Source organism: Triturus cristatus, chromosome 1_1 (assembly GCF_964204655.1).
Source record: "Triturus cristatus chromosome 1_1, aTriCri1.1, whole genome shotgun sequence".
Taxonomy (NCBI): Eukaryota; Metazoa; Chordata; class Amphibia; order Caudata; family Salamandridae; genus Triturus; species Triturus cristatus.
The window spans coordinates 828,219,519-828,237,310 of NC_140579.1; the positions used below are offsets into that span (position 1 = coordinate 828,219,519).

General features: G+C 45.1%; 1 protein-coding gene across 1 annotated transcript in view; it reads right to left on the reverse strand.

Moving 5' to 3' along the window:
- Positions 1–7,289: 7,289 nt before the first annotated feature.
- LOC146871135 (uncharacterized) overlaps positions 7,290–17,792 on the reverse strand; it is a 651,196-nt gene continuing 640,693 nt past the window's right edge. The window contains 3 exon segments of the mRNA XM_085646175.1: positions 7,290–7,596; positions 7,599–8,106; positions 15,771–15,905. Coding sequence (XP_085502301.1) covers positions 7,400–7,596; positions 7,599–8,106; positions 15,771–15,905 — 840 coding nt within the window. The 3' untranslated portion in view covers positions 7,290–7,399.

Below are 17,792 nucleotides of genomic sequence, written 5' to 3' on the forward strand. Positions count from 1 at the left end.
AGAGAGAAGCCGCAGTTGTATAAACATGTCTTATTTATATATTTATTTCATAACTAGTATCATTTTACATCAGAGACTTTAAAACTATGTGATGCATACTGTTGCATCAGCAAACTCACAGTCTAGGGTTGCGACATCACACATACCAGGTCCATGGCTTGACTTAACATTTTTTTTTAATTTTTTTTATTTATTTATTTTCATAATTACTGTCATTTTACATCAGAGACTTTTTTAAAAATAGGCGCTAAAATTACAGCACCAGCAAACTCGCAGTCTAGTTTCCAGCCTCTTGTGGGGACTTTGGAATTCCCGCCCTTGGCTGATTTTTATTTATTTTTTATTTATTTATTTATTCATAAATACTGTCATTTTACATCAAAGACTTTTTAAAATTAGGCGGCAAAGTTACTGTACCTATAAAGTAGCAGTCTAGCTTCCCGCCTCCTGTGGGGACATTGGCATTCCCGCCCTTAGCAGTTTTTTTTTTTAATTTATTTATTTATTATAAAAAAAAAAATTAAAAACTACTGGCATTTTACATCAGACTTTTTTAAATTTGGCGGCAAAATTACTGAATCAGCAAACTGGCAGTCTAGCTTCCCGCCTCCTGTGGGGACATAGGAAATCCAGCCCTTGGCTGTCTGTGGCTACGCCCTGGTCTGCCAATTAGGAACCCTTATGCATTAGGCACGCCTCCTTGGGGGCTTGGTCTACCCCCCCCCCCTCCAAAAAAAAGACCCAGCACCACTCTAGGACTCCCATTCCACAAATGAACATCGCCACTGCTCAAGCAACACCAACCTACAGCCGCAACCACCCGCTGAACATGCCCGGACATGCCCCTGATTGCCCAACCAACATGGCGCACACAAGTAAGTCTCTGCTCAACCAACCCATAACCCTAAACACCCCTTGTAGGCCCTGATGGGTGGCTTTCAGCTAGCCCCCAGCCACCCCCATGACCCCATTCTACGCCTATGACACACCTACACCGCTGCCATTTCACAGGTAGGGGGCGCACACACACTACACCTGCTCCACTTCAGGGGATGCACTTCCGGGGCCCAAACTTCCGGGGGTGGGACTTCCGGAGGTGGGACTTCCGGGGGTGGGACTTCAGGGGGTGGGACTTCCGGCTCCTACGTCACTTCCGGGGGGCGTTCCCACCTGTCAAAAAATGAATGGTGACGAAAGGTATCACTGTATACTACTAACGTACAACATAGGCTAGAGTCGGACTCTTGATAAAGAGAATTAGGCGCTATGTAGATCTATAACTAACTACACATCCCATAAATATATTAGGAATATTGAACAAGACAGCCCTCCCTCTTTGGCATTAACCTAATCCACAGAATATCGGGCAGAGAGAAGCTCCAGCTGGTCATCTTACTACATACAGTGAAAAGTGAGAAAGGTCTTCTGAGGGAACTTAAAGTTGGCCTGTAATGAAATTACTATGAAAATGATGTGTAAATTAAGTATTTGTAAAAGAATTATCCCAATAGTGGAGGTTTTTATTTGGCCTGTTCACTGTCAGAAGAGTCTTGATCACGGTCTAGCTCCTGGATATAGACCAGACAGTCTATCATATTGTGACGTCATTTCATTGAGGGAGGAAATAGTTTGGACTCCTAAATTATTTTCACTGTCCCCAACATGTGTTTAGTATAAAAGTAAACCCTTGGTTCTTCAATGTTACACAAAAGTGGTGAGCAAATTCAAAGTAACAAATGTACTATATCCCATCTGGCACTGTAGATCGATCTTTGATGCACTTCTTTCTTCCAGTTCTGCCATAATGATGTCAGAACATCCCCTAGATTACAAATGAGAAACAATGTAATCAAACTTCATAGAGAAGGGCAGTTTTTAACTCCTCTGCACCTTTGCTTGGACCCTATAAAGGACGTGAGGTATTTAGGACAGTATGCCCCATATAAGGCTTTCCATTGCTGTGCGCTGCGCTGTGGCACTTAGGCGCTGTGCTATATTTTAAAAATACCCCGTTTTTGTCTTCTTAGTTAAATTTATTTTAAACACTTCCCCTGTTTTTAAAAATCACTGTCACTTACTTGCACCATAATTGTGCCCTTCACCGCGGCTTCAGCGGGTCCTTCCTAGCGCGTTTCGCGCTTTCTGGGAATATCGGCGCCATCTTGGGGGTAGGTAGGGGACGCTGACAGGACGCCAGTCCAGGTAGCGCTCTAGCAGTCAGGCTGACTGGCTAGAGGCATTCACAATCGAAAAGTACTTAAGGGGCAGTGGAAGGTGGGTCTGCCTGTTAAGGCTTTCCATTGCTGTGCACTGCGCTGTGGCATTTAGGCGCTGTGCTATATTTTAAAAATACCCCGTTTTTGTCTTCTTAGTTAAATTTATTTTAAACACTTCCCCTGTTTTTAAAAATCATTGTCACTTACTTGCACCATAATTGTGCCCTTCACCGCGGCTTCAGCGGGTCCTTCCTAGCGCGTTTCGCGCTTTCTGGGAATATCGGCGCCATCTTGGGGGTAGGTAGGGGACGCTGACAGGACGCCAGTCCAGGTAGCGCTCTAGCAGTCAGGCTGACTCGCTAAAGCCCTATATTGGCTTAACATGCAGGCGCGCGGCGTGTGTGCCGCAGTAACGCCGGAGTCACGCCAGAGTCCAGCCCGTCTGCGCCCGTCCGCGCTAAGGACGGGCTGGATGGCTGGGAGACTGGACATACCGATGGTGAGTACATAGGGATCAGTTATTCTTGGCAGGACTTGATCACTCTTAAGCCTTCTAAGCTGCCTTGCCACTATAGGAACGCCCCGGAGGCGCTTCAGACCTCCCCCGGCTGCCACTGTTTTCGGTCCTCTTCTATGGTGTCGGCTCCTGTTGCTGTCGCTACACCTGTAGGTCTGAGTTTTAAATCAGGAACTAGCCTGAGGAGTGATAAGGGGTTTCTCGTAAATGCGAGGTCATTAATTAAGAAGAATCTCGCATTTAAGGATTTCGTACTGGCCAGAAAACGCGCCTGGGTCTTCATTACGGAAACTTGGGCCAAGGACTCCTCGGGACCTGATTTGGTTGAGGCGGTACCAGAAGGCTACACGCTGGTGAGGGAGGACAGAGTGGGACGTATGGGGGAGGGCTGGGTATCCTTCATAGAGACTGCCTGTCCTGCCATATTATCCCACTATCTGAACCTCAAGACACCTTTCAGGCCCTTCAGTTCTCCATTAACGGATCATATGTAGTTCCGTTTACTGGCTTTCTCATTTATAGACCTCCGGGGACCAGAACAGATTTTGGTTATCACATGCTTAATATTTTAGAGCCACATTTTGGCTGTGAGCACTTTACTGTTCTGGGGGACCTGAATTTCCATTTGGAAAATTTGAAGTCAATTGAAACTCTATCCCTATTGGATATTTTCTCTGGCTGTGGGATGAAACAGCTAGTTAAGGGTCCCACCCATCAGGCGGGCCATACGCTGGATGGGGTCTTTTCTAATGACACTCGGCTGACCATTGAGACTCCCATCCCTCTCTCTTGGTCGGACCATTATGCGATCCCTATAGAATTAATGATCGCTACTGTTAGTAGCAAGGGGATCGAGCCAATTAAAATGGAATTGAGACGTAACCTCAAAAACATAACCAATGACGTGTTCGCCCCCAGATTGCCCAGTTTGGCGATCTCCCCAGAGGAGGACGTAAGCTCTGCAGTAGGGAGGATGGATAGTGCCATCAAAACAGCTATTGACGAACTGGCTCCAGCCTCATTGCGCTACTCCGCGAGGAAAAGTCCATCGGCCCCGTGGTTCTCGGAATCGTTAAGACTTCTTAGGCAGGGAGTACGGAGACAGGAACGTCTCTGGAGGACTAGTTGGGATTTGCATGAGAGGGATAGTCATAAAATCGTCCTAAGGAACTATAAGACGGAGGTGATAAGAACTAAGCAAGAGTACTTTACTTCTCTTACCTCCTCACTCTCTTCGCCGAAAGAGCTGTTCAAGATCGTAGACACGCTTACATCATTGAAGGTGCCTGATCCCGTTGTCAGCTCACAGCAGCTCTGCAATGATGTTGCACAATTTTTTCAATCTAAAATTGTGGACATATATTCGCACTAGAGCTTCAGAGGTTGGCACTATCTACCTCTACATGCTTATCTGTCTCATCGCTAACATCACCCGAGGAGGTGCTTTCAGGGTGTTTGTCCAGCTTTCCACCCCTCTCCCTTCAGGAACTTGAAGTCCTCCTGATCAAGACTAGGTTGGGGTCTCGTCTAGACCCTTGCCCCTTGAAACTCCTTAAACAATGTAAGGAGATTCTTCTGCCTCCGTTATTAGATATCATGAACAGGGCAATGAGGGATGGGACTTTCCCCTCACAATGGAAAAGAGCGGTGGTTAAACCTTTGTTAAAAAAGCCCACATTAGACCCGGGAGTTCTCAAAAACTTCCGCCCCATTTCGCTGCTCCCAGCCCCTGCAAAGATGCTGGAAACCCATCTCAACCAGCATCTTGCAGCCTTTCTGGAAACTTCTGGCCTTCTGGATCACTCGCAGCATGGATTTCGGAGAGAGCATAGCACGGAGTCGGCCCTTACCATTGTGCTTGACAACATCCGCACTAGAGTAGATAAGGGCCAGACCACTCTCCTTATCCTGCTAGATCTCACGGCTGCGTTTGATACCCTGTCTCCCTCAGTGTTAACATCTAGGCTGAGGGAGACAGGGGTGGAGGGGCCCGCACTTAGTTTGCTGGCCTCTTTTCTCGGCCAGAGGGAACAGAGAGTTAAGCTGGGGGAGTTCCTATCTCCATCCCTTCCTGTGCATTGTGGGGTCCCTCAGGGGTCGGCATTAAGTCCGACCGTTTTCAACATCTATGTGACCCCACTTGCCAGGCTTATTAGATCTTATGGGTTGGAGGTAGTCTCCTATGCCGACGACACGCAGATATTGATGTCTCTCGCCCAACCTGTCATCTCCACTGCCTCCAATTTTAGACACTGTATGGAGGCAGTTGCTCAATGGATGATTTGCAATTCATTGAAGCTTAATGGCGAAAAGACAGAAATTCTGGTGTTCGGAGGAAAGGAGGACATTTGGTCGGCGGAATGGTGGCCTACATCGTTGGGCGTGTGTCCGACACCCACTACCTTGGCCAGGAACTTAGGAGTCATGATTGACCCTACCCTGGGGATGGGTCAGCAAGTAAAGAGGACTATCTCCACATGTTGGGGCTTACTAAACATCTTGCGGAAGATCAAACATTATCTGTCCCTTCAAGCCAGAAAGCAAATTGTAATTGCATTAATAGGCTCAAGACTTATATTTAGGCATCAACAAGGGTCTGTTAATGCGACTTCAAATGGTGCAGAATGCTGCCGCTAAGTTTGTACTGGATCTACCTAAGCGGGCTTCTGCTTCGGCTGCTAGAAAGACACTGCACTGGCTTCCAATTGAGGCCAGGATTTCTTTTAAGTCCCTATGTTTGATCTATGGGGCTTTGGCTACTAACAGATCTGGAGGCCTAAGGGACCTGTTGGCCCCTTATACACCTTCCAGAACTCTGCGCTCCGCCAATAAATCCTTGTTATCAGTCCCCCGTGTTCGTAGAGCCAAGTGGGGTGGCAGAGCTTTTTCAACTTTGGCTCCAAAGCTGTGGAATATTCTGCCTGCTGAGATCAAATCCCTTCCCTCAAAGCAAGCCTTTAGGAGGGCTCTCAAGACGTGGCTATTTGCTAAAGCCTACCCTTAGTTCTGGATTTGCCTTTCATGATTTTCTTTGGTTAGGCGCCTTGATGCCTTCGGGCTTAGTTGCGCGTTTATAAATTTCATTTCATTCATTCATTCATAAGATCATCTATTGTCACTACAATGGTAAACAACCATTACCACAAATCTTTTATCCCGCATACCATTACCCCGCATACCATGACAACGCAAATACCATTACTCCACAATGCCATTATAACGCACGGTATTACATTTTATATGCTTTTACCACACATGCTTTTACAACGAAATTCGTTGTAAATGCATGAATGGTAAAAGCATATGTTTTTTAAATGTAAGTATAAGGTAAGTATAGGGTTTGGGGTTGGGCTGTAGGGGTTTATGTTATGGGGGTTCAGGGGTAATTTTAGGGCTATGTGTATGTTTGAGTTTTGTGGTGCAGGGGTATTTTTGGGGTTCAGGGTGCGTTTTGGTTTTGGGGTGCAGGGGTATTTTTGGGGTTCAGGGTGCGTTTTGGTTTTGGGGTGCATAGGTAATTTTGGGGTTAAGGGTGCGTTTAAGGTTTTGGGGTGCAGGGGTGTTTTTGGGGTTCAGGGTGCGTTTAGGTTTCGGGGTGCAGGGGTAATATAAGGGGTCAGGGTGGATGAGGGTTTTGGGGTGCAGGGGTAATTTTAGGGATGAGGGTGGGTTTTGTTTTTGGGGTGAATACTATATATATATATATATATATAAAAATATATATATTTTATATATATATGTGAAACACTTTTACACAGTTTGACTTCACCACGCATGCATTTGCATTGTAAAGGCATGCGTGGTAAAGTCCTATTAGAAGTGAAAGTTTGCGGGTTAATGGTATCGCGGCGCAATTGCATTTTCGTTGGGAAAAATGAGGAGTGATGGTATGCGGGATAAAAGTATGCGGGATAACGTGGTATATTCCACTACAATTATTCACACACTGACTGCGGCCTTAAAAGCTGATGTGTTAAAGTGTGAGTAAAATGGCTATGGAAATGAGGGAACTTTAACATGAAAGTCAATGAAGAATAGACTATTTCCTTTCCAGTTTGCGGTCAATACAAGTTCGAAGAGGGTGCTCTATGTCATGCTTGTACTACACTTTCCATGAGGAAAACACTGATGAGCAAAACCAATTTAGTCACTTTTTGACCTCTAGCAACATTAGTTTGACTGTTGTCACTCATTATTTGTATCTAGTAACAATCAGCTGCTTTGTTTCCACATTAAGGAAATACCTATTAGTTCAGCAAAACCATTTTGCTAAACAGAAATAACCTGGTAAAGTAGGATGGACTTGCATCTTGAAGTGGAAGCAGCAAAGGTAATATGTGGTGTATTTTATGTTACATCCTTTTACCAAAACATAACATGTACATTTCACGCATTTTCTTCAATATATACTTTTTTTTTTAAAGCCTAAAGCACTACAAAAATGTGCTCTTTAATTCACGGTTCATGCTTAGCTTGAAAGAACGGTTATTAAGTAACCCCTGGCAGCCCCAGGAATACAACAAGCATCTCCCCATGTTATTAAGGGAGGTGACCACTTTAATTCTTTCTTTCCTTTGTCAATAATCAAATGACCAACAACTTAACTGGAAATTTTTGCTCAAGAAAACTAAATTCTACCACTGAACAAAACAAAAAGAGTATATATTTAACTGCCCCATCGAGACTTCTTGTGCTTGGGTGCATCAGGGGGCACGAAGTCTTCAGGTTTGTTATCTCGTTTACTGCTGCCTCCATCTCTACGGCTTTCACCATTCCGACTTTCTCCCCCACTTCGACCTTCACTGCTGCTGCGACCTTCACTGTGTCGGCTACGAGAATGATGTCCTTCACCGTGGCGATGCCATGACGGCTGCTGCCATCTCCATGACGGCCCCCACTGTCACCATATCGCTGGCTGTCTCGGCTACTCCGACTCTCGCTGTGACGGTCTCGACTGCTACCCCTCTCTCGTCCATCACGTCCACTGCTGTTTTCACGACCACGTTCTCGCCCACTACTGCTCTCACGGTCACTGTCCCGCCCACTGCTGCTTTCACGGATGCTGTCTAGCCCTCCACTACCTTCACGGTTACCTTCTCTATTACTGCAGAGAGTATTTGGTACTGTATACCCTGGAATACCCATACTTGGGTAGCCCGTTGGTACGCTGCACAAAGTCGATGTGCTGACAAATCCTAACATAGCTTTGACTGCTGGTGCAGTAGGAGCAGCAAGGGTTGGTGGGGTCTGCCCAGGATGCGTAGGTACAGAGCTTAAGCTCCCTGCACTGGTCCATCCAGTTGCGTTGGTTGAAGTGTTTGCTGTTTTTGGGCTGTTCAAGCTAGCAGCAACAAAATGAGTCTTGTACTGAGACTGTTAAAAGAAAAGAGAAAAAACACAATGTCAGACACACCAGCTAACTGTAAAATCCCAAAAATAAAACAGCAAACTGCAAAACGTATAGTATCCACCCACAAAAGGGCATAGCTGAGTAAGTTATGTTACCCGTTCTTTAAACTGCTCTATTCTTAGGCACAGAAATGATTAGTAATTCCAAAGAAATGCAGCGTAGCTGGTGCCCTAGCACTATCATTTCAAGATTACATAAGACCAAGTCTGAGAATCAGTGGCTTTGTCAACTTCAATGCTCTGTTGCGTCCCACGCAAGGCTTTGACAGGGTGGATCATATGTCCGAAGTAAATGAAGGACTAAGAATTCAGGAGCAACCAGAGTGAATAAATTACTTCAATGTCCTACTCTCTTTGGTCCTAAGAAAGGAAAGATTCCCAAGCATGACTAGAGTAGAAGAGTCCACATCCATAAGGACTAAACAAATGAAATGGTTACCTACCAGTAGTAACAATTTTGCAGTTTAAGATTTTTCTGGTTTCACATGCTGTGAATTATTCAGCCATCTAGTTGTTGGACCGGAACTCTTCATAGCCCGAGCCTGGGCAGCACATGTGCTGCGAGGCAAGCTGTATTGGAGTGTTGAATTTGTATGCTAACTCGGATCCCCCTTTACCCTGAGCTTAAGTCCAGGGGCTTTGCTTCCACAACGTTGTGGCCTGCTCGAGAGCAGCCACCAAACGGAGCTCCGTTTTCCCCCATTGGATAACACTGGGCCTCAGCACTCTGCACCCGGCCGCCCTAGTGCCCCTGAAGGTGCTTTGAGAGTGCATCCTTGATCCTGGGGGAACCCTTGTTCTAACCCCAGAAAACGATCTCCCAAAACTAAGTACTTACCTGTAAACCGATAACTTCATTTCCTCCCATAGGATTTTTTTGTTTGAAAATTTCTTTCTTGTAAGTGTGGAGTTGGTTTGTATAAAACCTTGAAAAACTGCAAATGTACAAAAACTGGATTAATGAATTACTCCCCTTTCCTCTAGGAAATGTCCCAGTGTGATATCTAGGCATATCACACTGAGTAGAAAAAGTAACTTAAAAAGTAATCTTCAAAGTAATATACAAAGTAATCCCAAAGTAATATACAAAGTAATCTAAAAGTAAACTGTGAAGTAATTTTTACTGTTGACTTACCTGTAAACAAACCAATTGCATCCAACTGAATTTCAATTGTATTTCAACTGCAACATACATGCACGGTATTATTTTACTTACCTGCACCAGGCCTGGCTTGGTTCTAGAAAAATGAAATGTTTTATACAAACAAATTGGTTTGAGTTCAGTCTTGGAGTGTGTGACACAATTTCTTGCCCGAGTGTGTACAAGAAATGCTTAACACTCCCCTCTAATAAAGCCTTACTGCTTGCCAACACTACCACGAATAGAGAGTAAAGTGTCATCTATTTTCACCTGTCTACCTTTGGGGTTCCACAGGACTGCACACACTATACCTTACTTTGGTATAATATATACAGAGCCAGCTTCCTACATCCAGATTATGCCAAGCAGTCCATAGTGCATACAGATGCATCTGAACATGAGATAGGGGTGGTCCTATCACACAGCAGAGATGATGGCCATGACCAACTTATTGCTTTCATTAGCAGGAGGTGGCTCCCCCAGAGAGCAGCATTGGAGTGTCATTGAGAGGGAAGCCTTTGCTGTGGTGTGGTCCCTGAAGAACTTGAGGTTGTACTTGTTTGGCTCTGACTTACTTGTTCAAACTGACCACGGGCCTCTCAGATGGCGAATGCAAATAAAAGGTGAAACCCTCGAACTGTTGAGGTGGTCCATTTTCCTACAGGGTATGGACTTTATAGTGGAACACAGAAATGAGACTGAACATGCCAATGCAGATGGCCTTTCCAGGTTCTTCCACTTAGAAGATGAAGACTCTTTTAGGTAAGGTTAGTCTCATTTTACTTTGTTTGGGGGTGGGGGCTATGTAGGAACCTGCCCCTTTTTGGCATGGTCAGCCCTTATTTTTGCCTAGTATTTGATGTGATTATGACTGGGAATGCACTGGGTCCATGCTACCCAGGCCGCCAGTGCCAGATCTCTTTCCTAAAACTGTACAATGTTTTTACCCAAATTGACAATACCTTAACCACTTTAAGTCCCTAGTAAACGGTACCTAGTGCATGAGGTACTAAAGAGGGTCCCTAAGGGCTGTAGCACTAATTACACCACTCTAAACACATGCAAGACGGCCAATGCAGGCTGCGTGTTTTGGTGCAAACAAAAGTGAAAACACAACATGACACACGTCCCTGTGTACCCTGTCCCCTAACTACATGTAGTATTTGTAGGTCCCCCTACAGCAGGCCTTACAGCTCTAAGGCAGGGTGCTTACTATTACATGTGAGGGCACACCTGCATAAGCAGATATATCCCTGTGCTGTTCAGTTCCAATACTGCCAGTACAAGTGAACAGGGAAGCCATTTTAGAACATGTGCTGGACACTGGTGAAAACAAGTTCCCTACCTACATGATGGCTTGACTGAAGATCGGGATGTTTGGCATCAATCATATTGTATTAATGAACCCACACTGATTCCAGTGTTCGATTTATTAATACATGCACCAGAGTGCACCTTTTAGGTGCCCCCTGAAAACCTACCAACCCTTGTTGTGTTGGCTGACTGGTTTCTGCCAGCCTGCCACCAGAGATGAGTGTCTGACCTCCAAGGGTGAGAGCCTTTGCTCTCATGAGTTCAGAAACAAAACCTGCGCGAGAAGAGGGTGTTCACACCCCCTCCCACAAGATGACCTGCTGATTAGCATTCCAACAAAGGGGAGCTTCAAGGAAACTAAACTCTTTGAAATGCTAGTCTGGCTCCCCTCACAGGAGAGGAAGCCAACCCCTTTGTCCATAGCCCTTTGGCACCTGGACAGGCAGGAAATATAGTTGGGTAGCCCTAAGGTGGCCTACTCTGAAGTTGACTGACTTTTCAGAGTTAGCCATCTTTGAGTTGGCAAACTTAGGAACTCTGGGACAGGGTTATGCACACTTCCCACGGGAAGTGGATATATTGGCGGCGTACTGACCCCAAGGGTCAATAGGCCACTGACTACTACCCTACACTCCCCTAACACCCCTAAATTCCATATTTAGGGGAGCCCCTGGCACCAGAAAAACAGATCCCGTCAACCAGAAGAAAGAAGACAGACATGAAGAGTAGACCCAGCAAGTACAGAAGACCCAGCAACTGACTTGGTGCCAACCCTGCCTGCCTGCCTGCCTGCCGACTTTGACAATTGTGCCAAAAGCCGAGTTGCTCTGCAGCTGCCGAGTCTCCAAAGCCTGGGATAAGGAATAGGAATTCTGTAGATTTGAGTAGGTGAGGACCTCTCCATGATGAAGCAATAGAAAGACCCTGTCAAGCTGATTATCCCAAAAAGGATAAGGTTACTTACCCAGTAAGCATCTATTCTTGGCATGTAGAGCTGTATATTCACATGCTTTGCATACTCATGCCACCTAGTTTTGGGTCTGGATGTTTGAAATTTATTTTTCTTTGAAGAAGTCTTTCCAGTCACAAGGTAAGCTGACTTCTTTTCAGTGATAGTGCGCATGGGCATCTACTCCATTGTTAGATTGTTTTCGCGTAGAGGGTGAGATTGGAGTTAGTAAGTGTAGAATAGAGATGTCCATGCATATGTATGTAAACTGAGAAACTGCAACAACTACAGGAGACCGAGGAGGGGGGTGGGTGCATGTGAATCTACAGCTCTACATGCCAAGAACAAGTGTTTACTGGGTAAGTAACGTTATCCGTTCGAGGCATGTGAGCTGTAGATCACATGCTTTGCATAGACTATACAGCAGTATACTCCCAAAGCGGTGGCTAACCTGTAGCTGTTGCAGTTGTCTGAAACAGTGTTTTAAGTACTGCTTGGCCTACATTAGCTTGTTGCCTGGCTAATTCATCTACACAATAGTGTTTGGTGAATGTGTGCTAGGGGAATATTCCCTAAGAAGGCCATAGTAGCCCATATTTTGCGAGTGGAATGCGCTCTAGGGGGTATTAGCAAAGTTCTTTTTGCTTTCTGATAGATAACATGTCTAGATACATTTTACGATCCATCATGCAATGCCTGATTTCGATATGGGATTGCTATTGAGTGGAGAAAACGCAACAAAAAGTTGCTTTGTTTTGTGAAATTATTTTTTCCTTTCAATGTACTATAGTAGAGCTCTTCTAACAACAAGGGTGTGTAGAGCTCGTTCTGATACAGAATCAGGTTGAGGAAGGAACACAGGTAACTCAACTAATTGATTGATATGAAAGGCGGAAACCACTCTGGAGAAATTAAGGATTGGTGTGAAGAAACACTTTGTCTCTATGAAGTTGAAAGAAAGGCTCTTGTATAGTTAATGCCTGGAGTTCACCAAGTCTCCTCAGTGAAGTTATTGCCATAAGGAAAGCAACCTTCCACGAGAGGAATTGAAATTGGCACCTATGCATTGGTGAACCCATTAGCCTTGTAAGGACTAATTTAGCTTTCACACTGGTACAGGTGGGACTCTTGGTGGTATCGCTTTTTTTAATCCTTCCATAAAAGCTTTAATCACTGGTACCCTGAATAGAGATCAGTGTTGTCTGTTTTGTAAGTATGCAGCTACTGCTGCTAGATGTGAGCAAATGGCTGTGTAGGCTAGTCAAGATTGCTGTAAATGAACAGTTAACAGATGATTTTTTGTACAGAAGCATCAAGAGGATTGATATTACAATAGATAACAAATCGCCTACGTTTTGCTGCATAACATGCTCTAGTAGTAGGTTTCCTAGCTTCTTTTAGAATATTCATACAGTCTGGTGGGAAGTGTAAATAACCAAACTCTATGACCTTAGGAGCCAGATCGCCTGGTTGAGTTCCTTGGGATCTGGATGCCTGATTTCTTCATGGATCTGAGTGAGGAGACTGGAGGTGAGATGCAGCTTTTGGTACGAGACTATTAACAACTCCAACAGGGTGGTGAACTAGGGCCGACGTGCCCATGTTGGAGCTATGAGAATTAGTGTGAGGGATGTTTGTCTGAGCTTCCAAACTACCAGTGGAATGAGTGGGAGAGGCGGAAAAGCGTAGGCAAATATCCCTGACCATTTCATCCATAGGGCATTGACTTTGGCGAGCAGGCGTGGTAACCTGGAGGCGAAGCTTAGGCATTTTGTGGTTTCTGCTGTGGCAAACAGGTCTATCTGAGGAAATCCCATTCCTGAAAGTAAGGGAGGAGAACCTGAGGATAAAGTTCCCACTCATGGATTTGCTGCTTCTGTCTGCTGAGAAGGTGTGCAAAATCGGATTCTTTACTCCTGGAAGGTGTTGTGCCAGGAGATAAATCTTGTGGTGTATAGGCCATTTTCAAATGGCTTGTGCTAGGCGTGACAGTTTGAGAGATTTCGCCCCCCCCCCCATTTCTGTATATAGTACATAGCTGTCATGTTGTCCATGCGGACTAGGACAGCTTTGCCTAGGAGGTCGGTTTGAAAGGCTTTGAGTGTTAGAAACACTGCTAATAGCTTAAGGTGATTTATATGGAGACATTTGTGCTTTAGACTCCATAATCCTTGGATTGTGTGATCTTGTAAGTGAGCACCCCAACCAGTGAGCGATGCGTCTGCTGTTAGTACTGTTTGTGGAACAGGTTCGATGAAGGGCTGCCCTTTGGATACATGTTGTGGGTTCCACCACTGCAGAGCGATGGGTGCGGCCGTCTACCAACACTAAATCGGTAATTGACCCTGCAACTGGTTCCACTGACTTGCTAAGCATTTTTGAAGGGGACGCATGTGAAGTCTTGCATAGGGTACGATTATGATGCAAGACGCCTACATTCCCAGCAGTTGCATGATGACTGGCTGGTAATGAGTGGTTGGGCTGAAACTGAGTGAGAAGACACTGAATACTGTGAATTCTGGTTGCATTGGGAGAGGCTAGAGCTTTTTGAGTGTCTATGTTGGCTCCCAAATAACTCTGTTTGAAGGCTGCAGATGAGACTTCAGCGTATTCACTGTAAATCCTAGTTGGTGTAGTAAGCGAATTGTGGATTGAGTGTGTTGGAGATACTTCCAGTAAGTGCTGGCTTTGATGAGCCAGTCATCCAGATGGGAAGACATGGATATGGTGTCTTCTCAGGTGAGCTGCGACTACTGCCAGGCATTTGGTAAACACTCTGGGAGTAGTGGTGACTCCAAACAGTAATACTTTGAATTTGGTAATGTTCACCCACTATCACAAATCTGAGATATTTGCGATGAGCGGGGTGAATTGGAAAGTGAAAATATGTGTCTTTTACCATAAAGTCTCCTTGTTGTAAAAGTAGGAACACTTGTTGAAGTGTCACCATGTGGAAATGTTCTGTAAGTATGTAGAGATTCCATTCTTTGAGGTCCAAAATAGGTTGTAATGAGCCGTCTTTTTTGGGAATTAGAAAATGCAGGGAGTAAACGCTTGACCCTAGCTATTGTAATGGTACCTGCTCTATGGACCCTTTTATCAAGAGAGACTGGACTTCCTGTTTGAGGAGGTGCAAATATTCTGGAGACCGTTTGTAAGAATGAGGTGGAATGTATGGAGGATTGGTGGTAAGCTCCAGGCAATAACCATGTTGGATAATTCCTAACACCCATTTGTCTGTTATAGATTGCCAAATGGGGAGGAATTGTAGAAGACGTCCCCCGACAGGTGTTAGATGATCGGGAGAAGGGTAGTTAAGTAACTGCATGTTAGAGGAAGGGGAGTTATGGGGTGTGGAACCCTTTCCTCTATATACTCCTCTAAAGAAACCTTGTGGAGGAAGGTTGATTGTTGCCTTTATAGGAGGAAACATTGGTGTCCGTGGACGTGGTCTTAGACCCTGAACGATAAAAGGAGCTTCCGGTTAGAAGGAGAATGTAGACCTCTCATAGACTTATCTACTTCAGTGTCTTTTTTAATTTTTTCAAATGCCTGATCAACTTTAGGCCCGAAAAGATGCTGTTTATCAAACCGGGTGTTTAAAATGAATTGCTTGACTTCACCAGGCTTGTCTCCTGGTTAACAAACTAGTATTAATCTATCGAGCTGCAGTGTCGGCAGCATCTAAGGCACATCTAATCTAATAGAGGAATTGGAGATGAGCGTTCCTTCTTGTACTAAATAGTGTGCTTTAGCTTTGTGCTCATCTAGGAGATATTGGAGTAATTGCTCCATTTCGTCCCAGTGCGCTCTATCATACATGGCTAAGAGGGCCTGGGTATTGGCGATGCGCCATTGATTAGCCGCTTGGGCAGCTATTAGTTTGCCAGAGGTGTCTATTAATTTTGATTCCTTGTCCAGAGGCATCCCCAGAGGTTTGTGAAATAGCCCATTTACCGGCATTAGAGACAAGCGAGTCAAGGGGTAACTGTCTCTTAATAAAGACTGGATCAGAGGGAGCAGGTTTATGCTTTTTATCTATCAGAATGCGAGTATTAACAGGGTCTTTGAAGATGTCATCAGTATGCCTTTGAGCACAGGGAGAGTCTGAGTAGATCTGTGTGTACAACTTAAAGTTTTGAATTAGAAATCTTCTAGTGATTCTTGGTTTAGTTGTACCCCGTAATATTGTGCAGCTCTAGCAAGCAACTTTAAACATCCTACATTGACGTCAGGAGGGGAAGGCTTTGAAGGGTAAAGGTCTGGGTCATTATCTGTAAGTGGATCAAAAGTGAAGTCTTTCCAAGGATCTACAGGTAATTGATTATCCTCATTAGCTCCATCATCATATTCATCAGGCTGTGAGGGTGGAGAATTGTGTGGTGTGATAAGTAAATGTTCCAATACTGGAGAATGTGGTAAAGGTGTAGGGCAATGTGGTGGAAGAGGAGGAGGAGAAGGATTAGAACTGTCATTCTTCCTTTTGAAAGGACTGGTATATTATATGTCCTGACTCAGGTTTGTGTTTATGAAGCAGTTTGGAGAGATGTCCTGTTTCAGGGTTGATGTAAAGTTCCTTTTGTTTAGGATCCTATCGGGGAAGGGGGAGGGGGGGTGTTAAGTCGAGAATCGGTTCATGCAGCTTTGAAGGAGCATTTTTCGGTTTTGGTGCCGAGGACTTCGGTGCCGGGATGGAAAGACCTTTCGGAGTGAAAGGTTTAAGCCCCGAAGCCGTTTTCGATTTCAGCATTGAAGATTTCAGCTCTGAAGCAGTTTTCGGCTTTGAGCTCGAAGGTTCTGGCTCGGTGCCAGACTTTGGGAGACTCGATCCCGAGCCAGAAGACTTGACAATGGATTTCGGTGCCAAGGCGGTGCGTTAGAAACATCGTCTTGGTGCTGACCTTGGCCTGGAGGTGGAACCGAAGCCTTTTGCTTCATTAGAGTCGGATTTCAGGGCAAAGGATGTTCGGTACTCACGGGACATTGACCCTGCGGTAAGTCCTCTTCCATCTTGAAGTCCGATTCAGGATTGCAATGGATAAGGGATGCTTTTCCTGTTCCTCTTCAGCCCCTTGTGCATCAAATTCTTCTTGCTCAGATCCTTCACTGAAGATGTCCAGCGCATATTCGATGTTCTGGTTTTGCATTTCACAACGTCGAGCCCGACAATCGCGGAGAGATTTTTTTAGGGCGGAAAAATCTGCACGCGTCGCAGTCTTGTTCATGGGGCTCTGGAGAAAAGCACAAGTTGCACACTTTGTGCTAATTGGTGCGTGGGTATTTTGTGTGTCACCCAGGGCAGAATTTGAATGAAGTCCGTTCCATCGACTGCTATGTGGACCGACACGGTTGGGCTGGACGGTCTTCCACAAGTTTTCCAATCGAAATTTCAATTTTATTCGACCGATAAGATATGCGGAGAAGTGGGATACGCATACTAAACAATACCGACACGGGTATAGTGGATTGAGATCTGAGAATACGAAGAACGGTTTACTGGAAAGTATTCATCACTTACCTGTGCCAGGCTTGCTTGGTTCTAGGGAAAAAAAATAACTAAAAGAAAATTTTTCTATAAAAACAATTGGTCTGAAGTTCAGTCTTTGAGTGTGTGAATTCATTTGCTGACTGAAGGACGAGTTACTTACCTTTGGTAACGATGTATCTGGTAGAGACACAGTCTAGCCGCAGATTCCTTAACTTAGAATATCCCCAGGCGTAAGACTGGATCCAGAAACCGTTCTGCAGCAGCACCTCTGCGTGCCGGGGGGCGGCGCCACACGGCTCCGCCCTGATGTCCACAGACGCGACGTCAGCGGAGCCATATATGCCCCTCCCGGCGTACTGACGTCAGTTTTCATTGGAGAAACTTTTCCACGCCACAACACGGAGCCACCACTAAAAACTGTGAGAGTATGGGAACAGTGTGCAAAAAAGATGAAAAAGCAAAAGAATTCGAATGGTGAAAAATAGCACCATAAAGGACAGTGTCAGGCACTGTATATTGAAAGTAGTGAAGGGAAGAGCAGAGCACCGCTGTCAGAAGCAACCCCGCAAAGGCGAAAGCTAAACCTCCCCCAGAGGTAGAAGATGATGTGAAAAAGCATCATGGCAGAAGACAGAAAGTCTGCAACTACAATACATAATTGTGAAGGACAACAAGTCCGGAACACATGAGCAAGGATAATCTACCACAGGACGGCACCAGAAAGGGAAGTGGCATCCCCAGTAATAGAACCATAGACA